At 37.3% G+C, this 21,979-nt stretch overlaps 1 protein-coding gene across 2 annotated transcripts in view; it reads left to right on the top strand.

The window, feature by feature from the left end:
• Positions 1-21,979, top strand: part of SNX14 (sorting nexin 14) — a 48,741-nt gene that overhangs the window by 13,959 nt on the left and 12,803 nt on the right. The window contains exons 8-19 of one of the 2 annotated variants that reach the window (XM_052702018.1): positions 2,157-2,313; positions 2,613-2,688; positions 4,142-4,186; positions 4,285-4,365; positions 4,513-4,627; positions 6,394-6,549; positions 6,779-6,903; positions 7,997-8,055; positions 11,567-11,593; positions 15,073-15,205; positions 20,772-20,973; positions 21,824-21,907. In XM_052702018.1, the coding sequence (XP_052557978.1) occupies positions 2,157-2,313; positions 2,613-2,688; positions 4,142-4,186; positions 4,285-4,365; positions 4,513-4,627; positions 6,394-6,549; positions 6,779-6,903; positions 7,997-8,055; positions 11,567-11,593; positions 15,073-15,205; positions 20,772-20,973; positions 21,824-21,907 (1,260 nt within the window). The remainder of the gene's footprint in view (positions 1-2,156; positions 2,314-2,612; positions 2,689-4,141; positions 4,187-4,284; positions 4,366-4,512; positions 4,628-6,393; positions 6,550-6,778; positions 6,904-7,996; positions 8,056-11,566; positions 11,594-15,072; positions 15,206-20,771; positions 20,974-21,823; positions 21,908-21,979) is intronic. The other variant, XM_052702028.1, reaches the window with a different exon arrangement.

The raw sequence follows: 21,979 nt of genomic DNA, 5'->3' as shown, positions 1-21,979 counted from the left end.
ATCTTCTTATCATTGCCTCCTGTTTAAAAACAAACAACATTCAACCAAAAAGATCCTTTCACATTTTTCTTACGGAGGTGGAGGTTGCAAAGACAAATAAGGAAAATGGTATGATACAAAAAATCTCTGGGATTTGAATTCTGAATCCTCACACTTTTGGAATATTAAACTCCTTTATCTGTGTGGTGAACAATGTGTTTTTTGTCTGTTCAGAGCAGTCAAGATCATTTAGCAGTGCTTCTTGCAGATTTTCTTCTGTGTTCTATCTAATCAATTACAAATGAAAAGAGTTGTATGTCTGTTCTGTGGTATAACTGTAACTTTCGTAGCTTGAATGAGTTCACACCTAAGACTGATCTCATATCTGCATGTTAACATCAGAAGTTGTTCATTATGTTGAAAAGATGTCAATATGCTCACAGACAATGCATACATTTTTGAAAAGTAGCATCTTTTATTCATATCCAAATAAAAATTAAGAAATTACAAAAACTCTACACTGAAGGAATATTTAAAAATACTACAGTTAATGTTATCTTTACTCTTTTCCACTGGCTGTGTTCCACAGCACTGTATCTACTAAATGTGGTTTCATTCAACTTTTAAACATAGATGTTTACTTTCACTGCAGTCATGAACTTTCCTCCCTTCCCTCAGAACATCTGCTTGATATCTATAAATATATACTGTTACTTGAACTTTGGAAATTCTTATTGATCGTGTGAGTAGTGGGTACGAATGAGAGTGTGATCAAATTAGACTGGATTATCTTGAAGTGCTGTTTATGTCACTTTTCATATTTCCTTTGATTTCTGAAAACACTTTTTCCCATTGGCAAAGGCCTGGATATTAAATGTGCAGCATTGAAAATGAAATTGTTTTCTTCAGAGTTTAAACTCAAAAGAGCTTCTGAGGGCAGATTCATGAAATGGCACCTGAAAATGACTTCTAGCAGCACTTCCTAATAAATGTTGCTGAACCAGTCACCTATTGTGCATTGTTTGGAGGCAGCTTTCAGGCCTTGCTTTAGTGACTGGTTGAGCTTAGCCTCTTCTGTTTGCTTTCTATATCCTTCTTAAAATGGTTGCTCTGAGGAGTATTTCCTTTCTTTCTACTCTTCCTGCCTTTACCTCTCAGTATTTGTGCAGACACCTCTACTGTTCATTACCTGTTGCTGCCAGACTGTGTCTTCCTCTCTGCCTTTAGTGATGCCAACTAGGCAGACTTACCAGGCAGTACACATTCCCACCTTCCCCATATCATCTGTTACAATACAGTAGTTGGAAAGAACCTACAAAGATTGCTGAGTCCAACTTGCAGTTCTTAGCTGTGCAGGATAAGTTAGCAGTCTTCTGTACTAAACTCAGCAAGCTGAGAACAAGCTTTTGCTTTGCAGATAGCAGGAATGCATTTAGTGTCTACCCCAGTATGTTTCTTGGCAGGAATGTGTGACGGATTGTTCAGACAACGGGGTGCAAGTTATTGCAGCTCAGTTCTTGTCTTTTGAAGTAACTTGGAGGAATATAACATTTTTGCTGCTAATTAGCATGTATAGTTTTTAACCTGGTAAAGCAGGTACTCTTTCAACTCCAAGCGCCTATTATGAGGCAGTGTTCCTGCAGATCCCATGCTTGTTCTGGTTTGATTCATGCTGTTTTTATATGGCCTACTATATGTTCCTTCATGTTTATTTCTGAATGTTCTAAGGAGGAAAATGGATATAACCGGATTGAATAAAGGTTCAAGTTTACATTAGTCTTGAATTGTATTGTATGCAAAGTGGTAGATAGAAGCCCATAAAATGGAGACTAAAAAGGATGTCAGGAAAAAGCAAATAAAGATATACTTTAGACAATGCATTTTTTCTGAAGAACCAAAATGTTGAGTTCTTCAGTAGTGAGGAATGAAAAAAATCATTGAGGGTGTAATGCAAACTGCAATTATTTAGTGAGGGAATTCATATTCCTATGGGATTTTTCTTTTAGCATAGCCAGACTCCAAAGTCTAAGACAAGGTTCTTGTTGAAGTTACAACGTTGTATTCCTGTGGCAGTTGAACTGAAAGTATTAATTTTTAGTTGAAATGAAAAGCTGTCACCTCTTATTTCACTATAACAACAAGCAACAGCTTGTGACATTTTTTTTTTCTACTTCCAGTTAAAAATGCAGAATTTTTACAGCAAGCTGCCTTAGAAGAGTATGGGCCAGAACTCCATGTTGCTTTGAGAAGCCGAAGAGATGAACTTCACTATTTAAGAAAACTTACTGAACTTCTTTTTCCTTATATTTTGCCCCCCAAATCGACAGAGTGCAGGTATAAAAAGAATTTATTTTCTTCAAAGTATGCACATACAATATAGTACTATAATTTTAGGGACAACAAAATGAATTCCAGAGTTATCCTCCCTTGTCCCTTTACTTGCATGTTCAAGGTCAATGCTAGCCCTTTTCTAGTGAATTATTTGATTGCCGTTGGAAGTACTGCAACATTTTTAAAATGTGTTTTTAAATACTAAAGTATTTCCCAGTACAATGTAATGTTATTAGTGATTTTATTGCCTTAAAAATTGTTGTTTAGTGTGGGTACTGATTTTTATTTTTTTTTATTTTCAGATCCCTGGCACTTCTTATAAGAGAGATTCTGCCTGGTTCTGTTTTCCTTCCCTCTATGGATTTCTTAGCTGATCCTGTAAGACTTTAACACATAAGTAATCTTCATTTATTTAGTATTACTGTTTTTATCCTAAGTGTGTTATGGTAAAGCAAATTACACTCAGTAGCTAGCTTGCTGTGGGCTTTGTCTGGGTTAAAGAAAAGAAATCTTTGTGGCTGATGTCTTTGTTCATTACAACTGATAAAGGCGAATAGCAACAGGACAAGGGGAGATTACTTTAAACTGGAAGAGGGTAGGTTGAGACTTGGTAATAGGAAGAAATGATTTACTGTGAAGGTGGTGAGACACTGGAACGGGCTGCCCAGTGAGGCTGTGGATGCCCCCTCCCCGGAAACATTCAAGGCCAGGCTGGATGGGGATTTCAGTGACCTGATGTAGAGGGAGGTGTTCCTGCCTGTAGTAAGGGAGGGTTGGAACTGGATAACCTTGAAGGTTTGTTCCAACTAAAACCATTATATGATTTGAATGCTTAACTGACTGAACTGATTAAAATACAGCATTAGCATGATCTCTTAATGTAGTTTTAATGAAGGACTACAATTCCTGTCAAATGAGGAAATGTTGTTAGTATAAGTACCCTCAAATTGATATAATTATCAATTATATCAATTACTTGAGCTCTAGCTGTATGCATCTTCATAGCAGCTTAAGTAAGCCAGCCTTTTAGCACCTGTATTAAAACGAATTACTTTGCCCTTAATTCTGTGAATTAGAAGATATTTGCTTATGAAGATGGGATACTGCCATCTTTGATTTTCATAGAGCCACAGAATGGTTTGGGTTGAAAGGGATCTTTAAGATCATATAGTTCCATACCTCTGCTGTAGGCAGGGACATGTGCCTCCAGGCCAGGGTGCTCAAAGCCCCATCCAGCCTGGCTTTAAGCACCTCCAGGGTGGGGATATTCACGAAGTCTCTGGACAAACTCTTCCAGTGTCTCACCGCCACCACAGTAAAGAATTTCTTCCTAATATCTAGCTTAAATCTACCTTACCTTCCACTTTACAGGCATTTCCTTTCATCCTGTCGCTACCTGCCCTTATAAAAAGTCCCTCCCCAGGTTTCTTTTAGACTCCCTTCAGGTACTGGAAGGCTGCAGTAAAGTCCCCGTAAAGCCTGCTTTTCTGCAGGCTGAAGAGCCCCTGCTATATGAGCCCGTCCTCGTAGGGGAGGTGCTCCAGCCCTCTGATCGTCCTCTGCAGTATTTACAGACGTATCAGCAAACTATAAGCAGAAGATACTGAACTGAAAGTATTAGTAGTTAGATCTGTTCTATCAGCAAAAATAACTTGTAGATCTTTCCACCACTAAGTAAAGACTGTTTCTGTTCAAATCTTGTAAGAAATTCCCTGACTTGTAAACAATATATATATATTTGAAATATTAATGTGACTGTAACACAGTAATGAAAATATTTCCATCTATTTGAGTTTCTTTAATACTAAATTTGTATGATGTTTTCTTGCAGGACACTGTCAACCATTTGCTGCTCATCTTCATTGATGATAGCCCAGTAAGTACTAACGAGGCTAAAACCAGAGTAATTTATACTTCTTTTAAAGCAGCTCTCTTACCCAGTTGTTTTCTCTCTCTTTTTTTTTTTTCCTGCAGCCTGAGAAAGCAACTGAACCTACTTCTTCATTGGTTCCATTCCTTCAGAAATTTGCAGAGCCAAGAAATAAAAAGCCATCTGTAAGAAAAGGCAACATTTATTTGCATTCCTGTTTTGCCTAATTGTTTTACTTTACCTGCTGCTTTTGTTCTACAGCTCTTTGCTTTATTTTTGTTCTCACTGAAAGTATGAAAATTGACTGTTGTTTTTTTTTATTTCCTATGAAGGTCCTGAAACTGGAGTTAAAGGAGATCCGAGATCAGCAGGATCTTTTATTTCGATTTATGAACTTCTTGAAACAGGAAGGGGCAGTCCATGTGCTGCAGTTCTGCCTGACTGTAGGTAAGGTTATGTGTATGTACTGAGCTTGATGATCTTACAGAGTTTAATCATTTGTATGTTTAAGTGAATATTCAGTCACAAAGTGAGGCAGCATTGTCGAGGAAGAGATTGCATTTCAAGGTCTGTGTTCGTTTACTTATGTACTGATTCTTGAATGCTAATCTTGATAATATTGATGTCAATGTGGACTTCAGGTCTAATTGTGTTTCTGTTTATTGATAAAGGTTGTACATTTACAAATAAAGAATTCCTGTAAGAAAAAAACTTCTAGCCACAGATACAATGTGCAGCTGCATCTTTTAAATATGTGGTTACTGTGGTATTTCTAAAATGAACTCCACATCATGAAAAGATTTTTATGTTTAGACCTAAAGCTTAAAGAGCAGAAACGTAGCAGGAGCAGTAAAGATGCTGGAACCTCCTCCTGTACAGTAATGTTGGTTGTGATATATGCATTTGCTTTTACTGTTAGATGAGTGTCGTCTGAAAAGCATCTTGCTTTTCTGTGAAATTTTGGTTTTCTGTAATTTTGGGTGGTTAATGCTTTTGGGTTTTTTTTTTGTCCACTAGTGGTTGATTACTGGCTTACCAACATAATGCTTTTCTGTTGTGTTTGGCTTTTTTTTTTTGTTTTCTTGTAATCAAGTAGTTCTGTTGCATGGGAAATAATGGCTCTGTCTTTGTATCCCAGGCCCTTGTTACAGCAGCAAGATGTTTGTTTGTTTTTTAATTAGACTTCATCTCTTAAATACATCACAAGTAATTAATTACTGCATAAAAGTAATATAAGTAATCTCTATGCATGTTCTTTCTTTGGGCTTGGTATCCTTCAAATGTGTTGACTTTATGTCAGGAAAACCTCTTCTCCTCACCAAAAAACAGCCAAGTGGTTGCCAGTTTAATGCTAGTGCTATGTATAGAGCAGTCTCTCAGCCAATACAACTATCTGGAGATGCTGCTTCTAGCAGGAAGATTGCTCAAACTCTGGCTATTACCAAGGATCAATTTTTTTTAGTAAACTTTGAAATTTTCTTATTTCTAATCTTCTCTTTTGTTTTTGAGGATGGTGAGACTGTATATTAGCTTTTAAAGCAAAGGGTGAGGAGTAGATCTCTCAGGTTATGCTGTCTAAATATGTACTGTAGTGGTTTTTCACTTGGTGGAAATGTTTTAATGTTTTGGACAAAATCAGCTTCAAGAAATAGAGAAAGTCTTGGAAGACTTTCTCTGAAGAAGGTTATTTGTGTCAATTGGTTGAAAAATGAAGTGAACACTACCATATTTTCTTTCTGGATAGTTTTCATACCATTAATATGATGAGTAATAAATCAAGCAGGAATTGCACAATAATTGTGTTGAATATATGTATATATTTTATGTTGAATTATTGTGTTGAATATATGTAACACATATAGCCAGAGGAGATTAATTTTCAAGTTGTCCTGTTATTAAAGATACTGGAATTATTAAAATAGGATGGAACTGGCAAATGAAATAGCAACAGAGGAGGTGGATGATTAGTTTAAAGGGCTGCTCAGGCTCTTCATGGATTTATCCTCACTGTGATGCGCAATAATTACTTTTAATGCAATTTATTTTTAGGAATAATTTCAATAAGAGTGCAGCTACCTTGACGTCTTGAGATGTCTTCTGTTTGTTCTGAAGCTGTATGAATAACTATATCTGCTGGAAAATGAATTTGTTTTTATGCTGCTACTTGTTTGCCAAGTTGATCAACAAATGCATTTTTTTTCCTTAATTCTCAGAGGAATTCAATGACCGAATTTTGCGACCAGAGCTTTCAGATACTGAAAAGATGGCTCTTCATGAGGAAGTCCAGAAAATTTACAAAACCTATTGCCTGGATGAAAGCATTGACAAAATTAGATTTGACCCCTTTATTGTGGAAGAGATTCAAAGAAGTAAGTTTTAATTTGGAGGGAATGATGCAGTGCTGAAAGTTAGACAGGATTTGACAGGACTAATTTATCTAAATGTGATCTCAGTCTTCTGTTGTAGCTGTTAAGATGTGTTAACCCCTTCCTATGCTGTACTTACGCCATGCTTTATCAGTTGATTTCTGTTTTTTATCTATTGGACTTGTATTAGCTTGCAATTATGATTTTTTCTTTTTTAATAATTTTTCTGCAGTTGCTGAAGGTCCATATGAGGATGTTGTGAAACTTCAAACCATGAGGTGTCTTTTTGAAGCTTATGAGCACGTGCTTTCTCTCCTCGAGAATGTTTTTACTCCTATGTTCTGTCATAGTGATGAGGTAAGTCTGAAGCATTTTAAGACAAGTCCTAAAGCAATATTGTTATTTTTTGTAGTTGTTGTTTTTGTAGGATACACTATTTGTAAGCTGCATTCATGTATATCTGAGAAATACATCTTCATTTTTCACTTTGGTCTCTGACATCTAACTAATCTCAGAAAACTAAATTTATTCTAGTTCAATGCAGCATCAACAGAATAAAAAAAGAAAAAAAATATTCTTGATGTTACAATTTCTTGTATAGCACTGCTACTACAAATTCCCATTCCTTCATCCACTTCTTTTATAATTGCAGGTTTGCTGCAACAGTTGTCTTCTTAATAGGCATAAGATACTATTTAGAATATCTTTATTTACTTGGTAAAATTCAGTGATACTTAAAGTTACACAGATTTTATTTAAGTACCTTCAATGTTACTCATTCCAGCATCTGAAAATCAAAAGTATATTCTCCAGGAGGTCATTAGAAGCAATTTGCTGGGTTTTTAAAATTGTTCTATGATTAATGAAGAAAACTGGGCAAACTTATGCAAGTTTGTATAAATAATGTCATCATAGTGGCCACACAGCTGCTTTTAAAGCCTTCTGATAGACAACACTTCAAACACAGAAGTTGAGAAGTTTTCATCCCCTTTGCAGTTTGTGTGTATGAATCAAACTGTGTACTAAGCTTCTCACATTTATTTGAGGCAGAATGTATTGACTTATCCTAGAATCAGATATTTACCTTGCTTATGTTCTGTTTCATGAAATGTATCCCTCAAAAATGTATTGATGGTCACTTTCCTTGAATAGCTATAATGTTTCAAGTGCTTGATTTTTAACAAGGAGGAGATATGGATTATACTGTCTAATTTTAGACATTAGTTTTAGCTTTTATTTTTTCCTGTTTGTTTTAATCACAGGAGGATGTAACTAAAATAAGTAGTCTTGGGAACATGTATTGCAAGTTCAATCAATCCTTTTCTAGAAGAATGCTGTAGCTGCTAGATTATGGTCAGTTTTCCTATTACTTCTGGTCTTTCTTACTGAATTCTACAGTGTTATGGCATAGTAGCCCTTACTTCCTAGCTATTATTTGTCTCTGTTGCAGTACTTCAGACACCTTTTAAGAGGAGCGGAGTCACCAACACGCAATTCGAAGTTTAACAGGTATCTCTAGTAGTATGTTTAATTTTTTTCTTTGTTTTTCAGTTGAAAGCTTCAATTTATTAAGCTGGGAGTTTTGCTTCTGCTTAATATTAATGTATGTAAATTTTTAGCGGTGCGTTTTTTAAAATGCCAAGTTGCATGCTCAAAGAGTAAGCAAAATTACCTCGAGTGTATCTTCGTTTTGAAGTGTTTTACAGAAAAAAAATTAAATTGTGATTTAGACTTCATCACTTTAGAGGAGGGAAGGGAAAAATAACTGTACGAGTGAGAACAAAATAAGAAAATCAACATTTTATTTCCAGGCCTATAAGTGACTGCATTTGCGTGCTGCTGTGTTGTGAAATGATGTATCACCTTCAGTTCTTAAGGAGATGGGTGTAATCAACTTAGTCATGATATGAGAATTCACGTTAGTTGTGACAGGAAAGATTTGCTATTCCTCCTGGGTCAAATGTGTGTTTGTGTTCCCTAGCTGTCCTCATTCATTGTAGAAATGTAGAGTCAGAAGCCTTGTTTCTGGATTTGGGCTATATACTTGCTTACCAACTTCACGCTTCAAAAGTCTGTAGAGAAGAGTAAGCATCTGTTGTGGTGGGAGTGGGAGCCTTTCTCCTGTGGTGTTGGAGCAAGTAAGAGCTTGAGAACTCTTCTTTTCTTGTATTTTCTGCTATTCTGGATAGCTCAGTTGTGGAGAAGCCCAGTTCAGAATCAATTTTATACTCTAACCAAACGAAGGAAATCTTCTTCATTAAAACATTCTATAATTTGGGTTGGGTTTCTTTCTTGGTATGAAATAAGATCCACAGTACTGTTGAAAATACTTGTGTTTATCTTCTTAGATTACCTTCTATGGGAACAATAGCAAATTGTTTAACAGCTTCTACACAGACACACCTAGCAACAGCCCTCTTGACTTGTAGTCTGCTATGAATTTTATATAACATGAGATCCCTTTCTTCTCTACTAACATTCTGTTTTTCTCTTGTTTCTCAGTCTGTGACATCTATATGTACTCTTTGTAGATCTCATGACTCCAAGGTTCAGGCTTAAGAGTAGTGGCTTCTCAAACTGGTGGTGATAAACTTCTGTTCCCTAGCAAGGAAGCATACAAGGCATCTTATCCCAATTGTGTTTGTCACCTATGTGATGTTTCATTAGGAATATTGACTTTAAACCACACTCCAGCTTTTCTTGGATGTGGCTACAGGATCTCATCCAGACCTAAAAATCTGCCTTCTGGTATCTTTTCCAAGATGATCCATCTCAAGAGTGAAAGGATCCTGTCACACACGTCCTAAATTTAGTCAAAGTAAGGAAATATTTAGGCTACCTTCTTGGTGCTTTGCTTTCCAGAACAGGAAGAGTGAAGTTACAGACAATCCCTACATAGAGTTTTTAAAGTCAATCTCTGGCTACAAAATAACCAGATTTTATTCTGTTTGGGGAAGGGCTGTCACACTTCTTGGAGTTCAAGCAGCATTTCTGAAAACATATCTGGTTCACGTTTTAGAATGATTTGAATGCCCAGAGTAAATACTGTGGCTTGCAATAAGAGATGCTGTTCATTCCTGGAACGATGCTTAAGTGAATGAAACAAAGATCCTATCTGAAAGTCATTTGTTTGTTGCTTTGGATTTTCCCTTTGCAGAATCTGCTATGGATAGTCACTGCCAGAAGAAGTAGAGATTACTTGTGGAATTACTCCAAATGTTATCCGTGTGCGTCATGCCTTCTCTCCTCTCTTCTAGCTTTAGCCCCAGTTGAGAGAAATTACAGGCAAAGTGATGAGTTCTGTTTCCCATGTCTTTGAAGTTTTGCTAGAGGCACTATGCGTGTATTTCATTGACACGGTTGATTAACTAAGAAGTCTGAGATCAAATAGTAGATCTCAAATCCCAGAGGAATGAATATATGGGCAATGTGTTGAAAGATTTCAGTTATTAAAAGACAAGGAAGTTATTTTTATAGAGCAATTTCTAGGGGGTAAAGTTGGGAAGTAGGAAGAGGAGATTCAGTGTATAATTTCTGTTTTTAATCACTTTTTTAACTGTACAAAGCAATCAAAACTTGCGCAGACAGACAAATAATGTCCAATGAAAACTGCTAAGGTGATAAATGAGAAGTCACAAACACTTCTGGAGCATAAAGAATTCATGCAGCATATCTTGATGACTAGCAGTTCAACTCTGTCATTGGTATTTTCCACCTACTAGTTAGTGTATGTGGCCATGCTTCCCAGTCTTCTGGGTAGGTATATACCTGCTTTGGTTTTCTATACACACCTTGAACATACAGCAGAATAGAATAAAATAGTTCAGTTGGATTTTCAAAGATCGTCTCATTCAACTGCCTGACCTCTCACCAACATTAATGAGGGCATTGTCCAAACATCTTGAATACTGACAGGTGTGGGGGGAGCATCTGCTGCCTCTCAAGGAAGTCTGTACCAGTGTTTGGAATATGTGCAATAAATATATTTCTCCTTATATGTATTTTGAGAAGAAGTATCTCAATTTCTCATTGCAGGGTGAGCAAAAAAATTAAAACATTTTTTTTAAAATGTAGGCCCAAATAGAAGATGTTAAAAATGTTGAGGAGTGTTTAGGAATAAAACCCACAGAATTAAGCAGCTGTATATGATATAATAGTTTCCCTTAGTCGTAAACTGTTCCAGTTTGCTATATGTGTTTCCATTTTCACAGTTGCACTGTCTTTTATCACGGTGCCTTAGAAAGCAGTACCTATTGTAAAACAAAATCTGAAATTTGGGTAGTTTAATCCTGTAAACTATGATGTTCATAAGATCATTGACTCACTAAGGTTGGGAAAGACCACTAAGATCATCTAGTCCAACCATTGACCCTTCCCCAGTATGCCCACTAACCGTGTTCCTTAGGGCCATATCTACAAGTATTTTGAACACCTCCAGGGACAGTGAATCCACCTCCATGGGTTGCATTTGTTTGTCCAGAGTTCAGTAGCTCCTGTGAAATAAAAATGCAGCGTGTGCAGTGATTGTATGTATAGTCAACCTGCTTAAACATTTCAGCAAGAATTAATGAGTTAATGGCTGAGGGATTGGTTCCACATAGGGAAAAAAAAAAAAAAAAAAAAAAAAAAAGGCCAAGTGAATTAGAGTCCTATGTGAATTTTCATATAGAGTACAGAAGAACTTTGATACCTACTTGGCACTGCAATTCACTTTAACAATGAGAACCAGCGTAAGCAGCTACTGATTTAAAGAAAATCATTCTTTAAAATGAATCTGAAAGAAAATTTTAGTATCAGGAGTTTTAAATTCAAAGGTCATTGTGCTGATGACATGTTCAAGCACTGTTCTCATTTCACTCCGTAAGGATTCTAGGTCAGAAACTAGTCTCCCATAGTTGTGTTCAATCTGTAGCAATGGCCCAAGCCTATTCAGTTTTGTTGGCATAGGTCTGTTGAGTTTTTTTGTTGTTGTTTTCTTTTCACCTGGGCTCTGAGGTAATTTATGTGCCTGTTGTTGCAGAAGTAGCCTGAGTTTGGATGACTTCCGGTAAGTCTATCTAACACTCAATGAATGTTGTGTGTTAGCTGCATTGCATCTATCATGGCTGCATCACACAGCCTTTATAACAACAATTACTCATCCATTTTACTTTTTAAAATGTGCTTTCTTTAGACTAAACGTTTGTCCCCATGTTTTCTTCACCATTGTTTAGAAAGTGCTTAATTACTAATTTTCACAAGTTTGCAGTATATTAATGTTCATTACTGTTAACTATTTGTTTATTGTTATTAATTTTGGAATACATTTCTTAACTTGATATATTTTTTGTGATTGCTGGCTCCTCTGAAGCTTTCCATAATTTTCTTTACTCCACATTTCCAGATCATGTTTGAGATTTCATCCACTTAATGGCTTGTTTTGCCTGGTACAGCTATGTTCAGTAGGATGGATCATTGCCTGGCATTGCATGCTCACATAATGATTTTATAAGTATTATCATATTTAAAGTCAAGCACCATTCTCCAGATTAATCCTTTGTGCAGCCCTTCTTTTGATTGTTGGAAGTTTAATTACAACATATCCTGTTTTTTTAATAATTTTCTTTGTTCATGCTCTAGGTTTTCTGTTAATGCTATAATTGCTGTTCAGTGATTTTTCTCATTATTTATGCTTCTTTTAATACGTGCTATCCAAACTCAGTATCTTTTCATTAGGAACTTTTCCTGGAATTTGTCAGCATGGACATCAGTATTTTATATATTACTCATTCTATTCATGAGGGAGCATTAGCAACTTCATTTTACAGATTAGGAATCGAGTTCATGGAATCTTTTAATCTTTTATGTGCCAGTTCAGTGCACAGAGTTACAATTTGCTAGTGCTGGGCAATTAATAGCATTTATAACTTAGTCTGCTTTTAAAGCAGTTCTGTGCACTCAGTGTTTCTGCTAATCGGGTGTATGGATTTTAGTCAGCCTGAAGAAGATGGTACTCCGATTTCATATACATGTCAAAACCCAGTTTGTCTCACAGCTATGACTTGTCTGGTACTACCTGCCCCACAGAGGTTCACAGCAGCATTCTTCACCTGCATAGTCCAGACTCACCACTTTATAAGGTTGATCCTGTGGGAAAATTATTTTGCAGCCCTCCTCCTCCAATGCAAACTTTGTTCTGCAATTGCTAGCTCTGGAGTGATTAGCAATAACAATTTTTAATGTTACACGTGTGAATTCTGGAGCTTTTTAAAAAAATAAAAATAAAATCCAACCTGCTGTCATCACATCATTCATCAGGAATGATGGAACTTACAGAATCTCCCACCCGGAGCGCTGCCAAGAAAGGAACTAGATTGATGGTCTAGCAGTGCTGTGATGTGGATCAGCACTAGAGGGAACGGGATGTTTTCCCAATGAAAGTTTTCTATGTTATTTGTTGACAGTAACAAATCAGCAAGTCTCGTTGGACTTCATTTCTGTTCCAAACTGGCCGCCGTCTCTCCTCTTTCTTCATCCTTGCCTTGAACCTGGCCATATCCTACCCCCATTTCTTCCCTTTCACCTACATTGTGAATCTGTGAATTTCCATCCTGACTCTTGGGCCATTTTTAAATTTTGCTAGCCTCAAAAGCTTGATCATCCTGTTATTTCTCTGTCTGTTAACTTCCCTAGATTTTGTCCATGCTCACCTGTCTTATTTGGCTTATGCTCTGTTTAAGTATTTGGCCAAGCCAGTCCAATGTTGTCACCATTCTTTGCTATGTGTCTGTGTAGCCTATAAGCCACCAGTTTGTATTCTTAATTGGTACCGTTCACTGTGAAGATAATCCTATCCTAATCCATCACTGCATAGCTGCTCCAGCATAGTTCTTGCTCCGCAGTCATGAGACATGTGTCCTAGGTAGGTATTCTGCCTACTGCTACATCATTACCAGAGTGAAAACAAACAAAACCTTCACCAGTCTGAACTTCAGTACTCTACCAAGTCTATGAACTGGTACAAAGTAATATTCATAATCTTGACTACTGCAAAAGTTTTGTGCAAGCATAAAAGCAATGTCTTTGAAAGTCAAGCCAGGGCTCCAAAGGATTAGCCTTCTGGGAAAATTGTCTAACTTTGACTATGGTTTGTATTTTGCTATCCTTGGGTTTAAGGTCTTGAACAGGATTCAGATCTCAAATGTGAAAAAAGTTCAGTTCAGGTCAGAAACATGTAGAAGTTTAAAAGTAAGATTGTTCAGCCATGTGTTTGTGCTGTGATCTTTAGTTAACAGAGATCAGAAAGGTAGCTGTATCTATGTTGGAGCTGATATTAATGAGATAGGAAAAATAATACCTATGAAAGAACAGTGAATTATTTATGTAATCTTTATGTAATTATAAAACAGGAAGATAGTTTCTGTTAGTAACGCACAGGTGCTTTGAGTCAGCAATTGGTGATGTCAGCATGGTTTTATGAGGGGTGAAGATGCTTTACCTGTGAACTACTGAAAAGCAGTACTGATTTTTTTCTTTTAAGGGAAAAAGAAAATACTTTGAATATTTTTGTTTATGTAAAATATTGACTTTTGAATCTTAGTAATCTATAAAGTCATTGAGTCCCCAGTTCTGCAGTTCACTGTATTGGTTTTTAAATTGTTTGTTAGCTGCCTATACTGAACTGCTGTAAATAACTTCAGGTTGATTGATACTATACACAACTTTTTTCTTTCCAGAATTAGTCATGGCTTGCTTTTCTTTCTTAAGAAATAGTCTTTGGTGTCAGGTCTTGTAACGGCATGAGAATGCTATGAAAACTGTTCTCAGTATGGAGTGCTATTCGTGCCCAAACCATCTTTCCATAATGTGTTTCTTATTGGATGATTTATCACGAGTTGCTTTATTTCTGAAGAAGACTTTAATTCTTCATCTTTCAGTCAGACTGACTCTTCAAGCCAACATTTTTCAGTCGCATCTGTTTTGTCTCATGCTCAGTCTTGATCCTTGCACATTCTTTCTGTCTGTCCCTAATGCTTAAAAGTCAAGCTTTTACATGCTTGTAAAAATCTGGGATGTTTATGTAAAATACATAAAAACATTCAAAAAGTGCATCAAACTAGGCCATTTATAGTACTTGGCAACAGTGGGTAAGTGTTTAAATAAGAATACATGGAAAAGGACAGAGTTAGTGACCTTCTTGGTGTGCGTGCATGTACAAATGCCAGAGTTTCTGCTGTCAAAACAAAATTGTTTTATACAGTTAATTGTTTATTCTATGGACTGCATTACTGTGATGGTGTTATTAGTGTATTAATGTTAGTTCACAGTTAAGCATATGACAAATCCAAATTTCTTGCAAATATAACCAAGAAATTCAGGTTTTCTCTAAATGAATTTCAATTGAAGTGGAGTTGTGGATATATAGAGTAGATATATTGCCTATGTATGTTTTGCATTTTTCTCTTAATCTGCAAATTGTGTGCAATGGCCTGCTGAGCTGTTGTGTAGTATCTTCTATAGTGTGAACTCTGGCTTCTGTAATCCTAGGACCACACAGAAAAGAGGAGAATCATTTGGCATCAGCAGAATCGGCAACAAAATAAAAGGTGTATTCAAGAGTTCTGCAATGGAAGGAGCTATGCTGCCTAATTATAACTTAAATGATGGAGAAGATGACTTTGTGAGTAAAAGCCTTACGTTTTTCTTTAGACTTTGTGTTAGTTGTGTTGGTTTTTTTCCCTCACTTATTTGAAAACGTTAAGCTTGTGTTTTTCTGCTGTCTTACTTTGCTGCATTCCCTGATTAACTTAATCAGAAGCCAGCAAACCAGCAACTTAGCCTCAGTTTTTCTGTAGTCATTTATAAGCCAGGGCTTCATCCCCAGTTACTGTACATTTGAACTGATTTCTTAAGTAGACTTTCTTAGAAGAAATACTAATTGCAGTGTTGTCATATGCTTATGTAAGCAATGCATTTTTCTCTGAAAACTTAGTGTGCCATTTTATAATTCTGGATAATAAGGTGGTATTCATGGGATGTGATTTTTCACTCTGAAGTTTGCCATAGGACCATAAAAGCTTACATTACTGGAAAAATTGCTATAAAGCTGGACTGTGATGTGTTGCCTTCTTTCCAGATTGTGAGCTAGTAGTCCTTTCTCATTTATCTTGAGTATGTCTTTTGGCTAATGTTTTCTTTCATGCCAAACAGAAATGAATAGAGGCAGTGGTAGAATTATTGCTTGGGACATTGGTTTCTGAAGCACAGCTGGGGGACAAATGGAAAGTTTAAAAAAAAAAAAGGAAAAAAGAAAAAAAGGAAGTGGGAGATTGGTCAGCTGTTAATAGCTATAGTTTTTTACAGTGTGCCTATCAATACAGTCTTTCATACCTGTTCCTCACAAAATAAGACCTGTAAGCATGTATCACTTTTATAAGCTGCCAGTTCATTTTCCACAGCCTAAAGACAAGTGTAAATACAAACCTACATTATTCACCTTGCTTTGAATTGCTTTCAGAAGAGAATGGGAAAGAATCAGCAACACAGAACTCTAAGTAGTTGGATTTTTTTTCTTTAGATGAAATACTTTCTGCAGTCTGAATCTCCATACAGGTCATGTCTTTAAACTGTTGCTATTAATTTACTGGATAGTTAAGTTCTTACTGATGTCACTTATCTGCTCTCTCGTGGGAGGTCAGATTATGATGAAAATTGGTTTATTTTCCAACATCGTTCATGTGGTTTAACCCAGGATGCAGCTAAGCACAGCTTTTCATTTATTGCCTTGTCTCCCAGTGGGATGAGAGAGCAAATTGGTGGGAGTTTGTGATGGAATTCATAGTTTGAGATAAAAAATTATTTTCTGAGGCAGAAAAGAGAGCAAGAAATAACAGTAATGATAATATGTGTGAGTGTATATATTTACAACACAAGTAATGCACAGCGCAATTACTCACCCCCCATGAGCATCAGTGGTCAGCCACTGCCCAAGCAGTGGTTACTCCCAGCAGCCAACTCCCAAGTTTTCAAGTTTTTCATGTGATGTGTTATCAAAATTGTTTTTCTTCTAAAGCCAAAATGTAGCATCATCCCATGCACCATGAAGATGATCGACTCTGTCCTAGTTGAAACCAAGATGATCGTTATTACAGACTCTACTAGCTAAAGGATGTTGAAGTATAATTCCTGTGTGGTAGGGAGGAATTAGTAGTTGAAGTATAGTTGAAATATAATTGAAGCGATTGTGCAAGAGAAGGAACATGGTTTTGTATCAGAGGGCAAGAAGTTAACTTGTGAGAAATTCCTGAACTCAGTGAGAGGCAGACCATATGGAGACTTTTCTTTAGTGAGGTAAGTTTTCAGATTGACAGAATGGTTTTATCTTTGGCAAGAATAGAGAGTTTTAAGTGTAGCATTATCCCAAATTCCTTTATTAAATTCAGGAGAAAGAAGGATTCTGCACTTAGTAAAAACACTTGAGACGAACACTGGGGAAAACCTCAGTCCCTTCATTTGTAAGTGTGATTGGAAAGAAGAAAAGGGAAAGAAAACATTAAACTGTTGCAAGGTTACTGTGCTTCCAGTGTGCTGGACAGACCCGTGGCTTCATTTCCTGAGTGAATACTGAATATAAGCAATTGAGTAGTTTAATACGGCTTTAATAATGTCACAGTAAGAGCTGAGGTGTAGTTTCCTAGCAGGCGTCACAGAGTCAGAGGAAGAGCTGTCCTAGTCTAAACATGACCTGGCAGTGCTTTAGACAGCATAATTGTAGGGTAGTGGCAGTGCAGTGCACAGACTCAGCAGCTTTTGATTAATATATGCATGAAAGAAATGAAAGTTATTTTTGTCCACTGAGTTTGATCTTGATTTAGTATTTAAATAATTGGCGGATTCAAAGTTAATGAAGAGTGATAGTGAAATGGTGTTTTGAGCACTACTGTGTTCTGACAAAAATTGAAATATCTGTAGCTTCTTATTTTTATCCTTTTTGCTTTCTTTCCTTCTTTCTTTCTTTCTTTCTTTCTGTCTGTCTGTCTGTCTGTCTGTCTGTCTTTCTTTTCTGTCTTTCTTTCTTTTTTATTTATTTATTTTTTTATTTTTTTGACATGTTTTTATGTTGCTTACAGCTGAGAACCTGTAGGAGAAAACCATGTGGTGTAAGGGAACCGCATACAGATAGAAATGAGTTAGCACATTTCTGAGCTCCGCAGTTTTGCAAGCTGCTAATGTGGTAATGCCAATTAGGTGAAGGCAGCCTTAATCACTGTAAGCTAAATTAAAATACAGCAGAAGGTGTTGTCCATATTGTAGCATGGATATTGTTCCTAGGATAGCAGGAAGACCGGTAAACTTGGATTTGTGTCTTTGTTGCATAAAGGAAATGGAAAGAGACTGAGGTAACAATAATTACTATAGATTGGTAATCTTATTAGAAAGGATTGAAAACCCCAGAAATTCATGCTTTCTTGCTTTCAGTTGATGTAATTTCAGTGAGTTACTGTAGCTGTGTAGGAAATTGTATAATGTCAGCACCAAGATCATGCTAGTAGTCAGATGAGTAATCTGGTGAAGACAGCAGTTTCACAAACTCATGATAGAGTGAAGTCTTGGAAGGATCAAGTGAACAAGACAGCAAGGTTCTGGCCCTGAGTCCACAAGGATAATCCAGTGTATGATCAAAATAGGAGGTGAGAGTTGCAAGCAGTAGTAAATTGAAGGAGGAAAGAAATCAGAAAGTGTAGGCAAGAGTTCAGTATAGAATTGTAGATTTGATCAAGTCCTTACCAAAACAAGTTGCTGCTCAGAGCATCTCTTCTTTGGTGTAAGTTAATCCTACAGTTGTGGTGTTTGCAATTTGTTCATTTCAGGCTTGGTTTATTTTTGTTTGCTTTGTGAAAGCACGCACCCTGTGATTTGGTTCTCAAATTGTGACCATCTTAGCTGGGTGTGGTCTCTGTGGAATGACCAGTGAGGCAGCTCTTTGTGTGTCACAGCTGCTCTTTTCATTGAGTGAGAAGGGTAGGGCAAAGCAAAAAGACACACTGAGGTGATTCAGTTTTTTCATCTGTTAGAGATCTGCTTTGGAAGACGTTGGTCCACAGTGATTTGCTGGAGAATCATTCCAGCATTGTGCAAAGGCGAAACAAAATGGAACAAAGATTGCTTGCGTATTGATCTCACATGGCAAGGTTTTGGTAGCAGGGGGCTGCAGGGGAGCCCTCTGTGAGCAGAGCCCAATGCTGCCCCATGTCAGAGCAGAGCTCCTACTGCTCTCCGAAGGGTCCCACTGTTGCCACAGCTGAGGATGGAGGGAAGGGGAAATGTGTGCAACAGCAGCTGGGAGAGCGGAGTGGGATGTGGGAGAGAACAGCCCTGCAGGCACCATAGTGAGAGAACCGTGGAGCAGCCTGCAGCCCATTGGAAGCCCATGTGGGACCAGTTGGGGGAACACCAATGTCCCATGGGAGTGGCCAGGCCCTGGAGCAGAAAGTGGATAGGAGAAGGTGGTTTTAGTTTCTCAAGTGTGTGTGTCTGTTAGCAAAAGACAATAAATGAGATTAATTTCGCTTATGCTGAGAGCACTCTGGCTGTTCTCATCTCCACCCACAAAGTTTTTTCAACACATTTCCCCCCCAGCCTTTTAAGCAGGAATGAGAAAGCAGCATGGTGGAGTTTAGCTACCAATATCCGTGTGAACCACCACAGAGAATTGAACAACTTGTGCTTCAGGTGCAATTGAGTCATGGCTGTGTGAATGTTGTAGTGCATACATGGCCAAAATGCATGGGTTCACATGCAGGGAGCCAAATCTGAAGCGCAGATCTCAATATATCCCATGTATTCCTATACAGGCAAAACTTCAGCCACCTAGACTTGGTCTTTGAGAGGAATTTAGCTGTAAACTATGAAGCTGGGGGAAGTTGGATTCGTGCTTCTCAGTTTGCTTTAGTTTCACATGTTGTAAATTCTTGCATTAAAATCTCTTGTTTTAACTTTAGCAAAAGCAGTGTTCCCAATTCCCAGCCCAGCCCTACACTGCCTTCTTGTAGATGCTGTGTCCTTTATTTGCAAAACTAATTTTCTTTCTTTCAGGTCATTTTTAAAAGTTTTCTTTATTCTGTGCATGAGAATCAGTGAGTGTGCAATGAGAATCAGCTTAGCTGTTGTTTGGATAAATAGCTTTCCAAGGGTACTTGTTGAAGCTTGGATTTTTCTAATGAGATATTTAAGATAATCTGTGTTGATGGTCCTGGATAACTTGTGGTACCAAGAGACACGTGCTGTGTGTTAATATGTTGATACATTGCTTGTGGGCACTTTTTCTGTTTGTAAAGAGCAGAGTTAGTGTGGTGTCGGAGTCACCAGTGGGGTCATTTTGGAAGGATTTCTTCAGCGTTTGCATGGCACTAGCATCAAGTTCTGCTTGCATGTGGAGGAAACAGCTTCACATTTTGTGGCATGAAGTTTGAACCTATGCTGCTTCAGCACTGGAGCTGCCCCACACACACAGCCAGCAAGGGTTAGATCACTGTTTCTCCCTGGTTCATCTGTTTTGGGGGCTGTGATGTTGAAACTGGAACTCATGGGAAATGGAATGACGCTGACGGTGGCTTTGCTTAAAACTAGTTCTGGGTTGTGAAAATAATTAATTCCCAGTCTTGGCTATGTTGCATCTACATTACAGACCAAATCAAATTAATGCCTCCTCTACAGCATGCTCCAGTGCACTGTGCTTTGGGAGTGAGAAACCTGCTAGTTTGGTGCACTGTTGGATTCTGTCTCTAATTGTGTTGGGATAACTTTATGGCCTGACCTAATAAGCTCAGGTCTTCAGTTTGGTTCCCAGTATGCTGGGAAATGCACTGCATCTCTGCTGGATGTAAGCAGGTTCCAGTAGCACTCAAATGGTCTGTGTCTAAGGCATTCTTCCATCTGTTCCTTCCAGTGCTCTCTTATCTCTCTCTCTCTGTTTTCTTTGAAACATCAGATATGAAACTTGATAATGCTATAAAAGCTTTTAGTTCTCTTTAAAATATGCTAACTTAAAATTAATCTATAGCCAATCTAAAAATATAAAGTCTACTAAAAACTCCATTAATGACATGATGGTTTTTTGTTCTTTTATTTTCCCAAGTGATCCTGAGCACGGATTTAGACTTGATCCCTTCGTTATCATGTGTGCTTTACGGTGGTAGACGGAGCCAATTAAAATTGAACTCTCTGGAGTGTTTGAATCTTTACAGATTGAAGAAGGCGTGATGGTGATGGAAGATGATTCTCCTGAGGAGGCTGTTAGTACCCCAAACACACCCCGCAACCTTTCTGCATGGAAAATCAGCATCCCATATGTAGATTTTTTTGATGACCCTTCCTTGGAGAGAAAAGACAGAAAGGAGAGAATTCCGGTGTTCTGCATTGATGTGGAGAGAAATGATAGAAGGGCAGGTATGTAATGTTCGGGATAATTAAAATGACATTTAACTCAGAATGCTCTGATCTGTGCTGTATTCTCATGACTGTTTGCAATGTGTAAATCATGCATGATTTTTCTGATGTTGAAAGTGGCTCCTCAGTGTGAATCAGTTCCATTTAGACTTGATGCAAAAGTTCCATAATTTTTTTTTCAAAAGAGAGAGAGAGTGGGGGGAAGAGTTGTTGCTGTGGTTCTTTCCTTGACCCTCTTTGAACTTTGGAATAATGAATAGCTTTATAAATGATATTAAAATGTAGTTACTAACAAACTAAAATATTTTGTTACTAGGAGCCATTCTGGCTTGCAAGTAGCTTGGTATGCAGATAACAATACATCTGTATTGAGTGAAGGAATAGCATCGTTCTAGGACCATGTGGATTTGTGTTAATGAAGACAATACTTCCACAATGAGCAGGAGATGTTCAAGAGTTCTTTAGTGGTATCTTCCAGGAGGAAGAACGATCAGGATGCAAGCTACTGGTGCTGAGAACTGCAGTATTTATGTAAATCACTTTGTTAAGACTTTGAAAGTAGATCTAACATAGTCAGTTTTGCAGTGCTCCATTGATTAGAATCTAGATATCCACTAAATGAGATGATGATTTCCTTGTTGGTACATTCTCCCTGCATTTAGACTGTGTTTTAATTTAATACTTTATATCTGAATGGGATTTCTTATTTTTTTAGTCACTGCTGTAGGGTAGACTGAGTATATTTGAAATCTTTCCTGTAATAATCTAACATATACTTGCTGTTGCATATTTCATCTTCCAAGTGGCATAAAACCTGACTTAACTTTATTGCTGTATTTTTTTTTCCCAGTTGGGCACGAACCTGAGCACTGGTCAGTCTACAGGAGGTATCTGGAATTTTATGTGCTTGAGTCAAAGCTGACAGAATTTCATGGTATGTTCTCCATCACCTGGAAACTCACTTTCCTACTACTGTGATTATTATCCAGTACCAAGCTGGAATTTA

The sequence above is a fragment of the Tympanuchus pallidicinctus genome, unplaced genomic scaffold (genome assembly GCF_026119805.1).
Source record: "Tympanuchus pallidicinctus isolate F22 unplaced genomic scaffold, pur_lepc_1.0 scaffold1, whole genome shotgun sequence".
NCBI classification, from domain to species: domain Eukaryota; kingdom Metazoa; phylum Chordata; class Aves; order Galliformes; family Phasianidae; genus Tympanuchus; species Tympanuchus pallidicinctus.
This window is presented reverse-complemented; position numbering and strand designations above follow the sequence as displayed.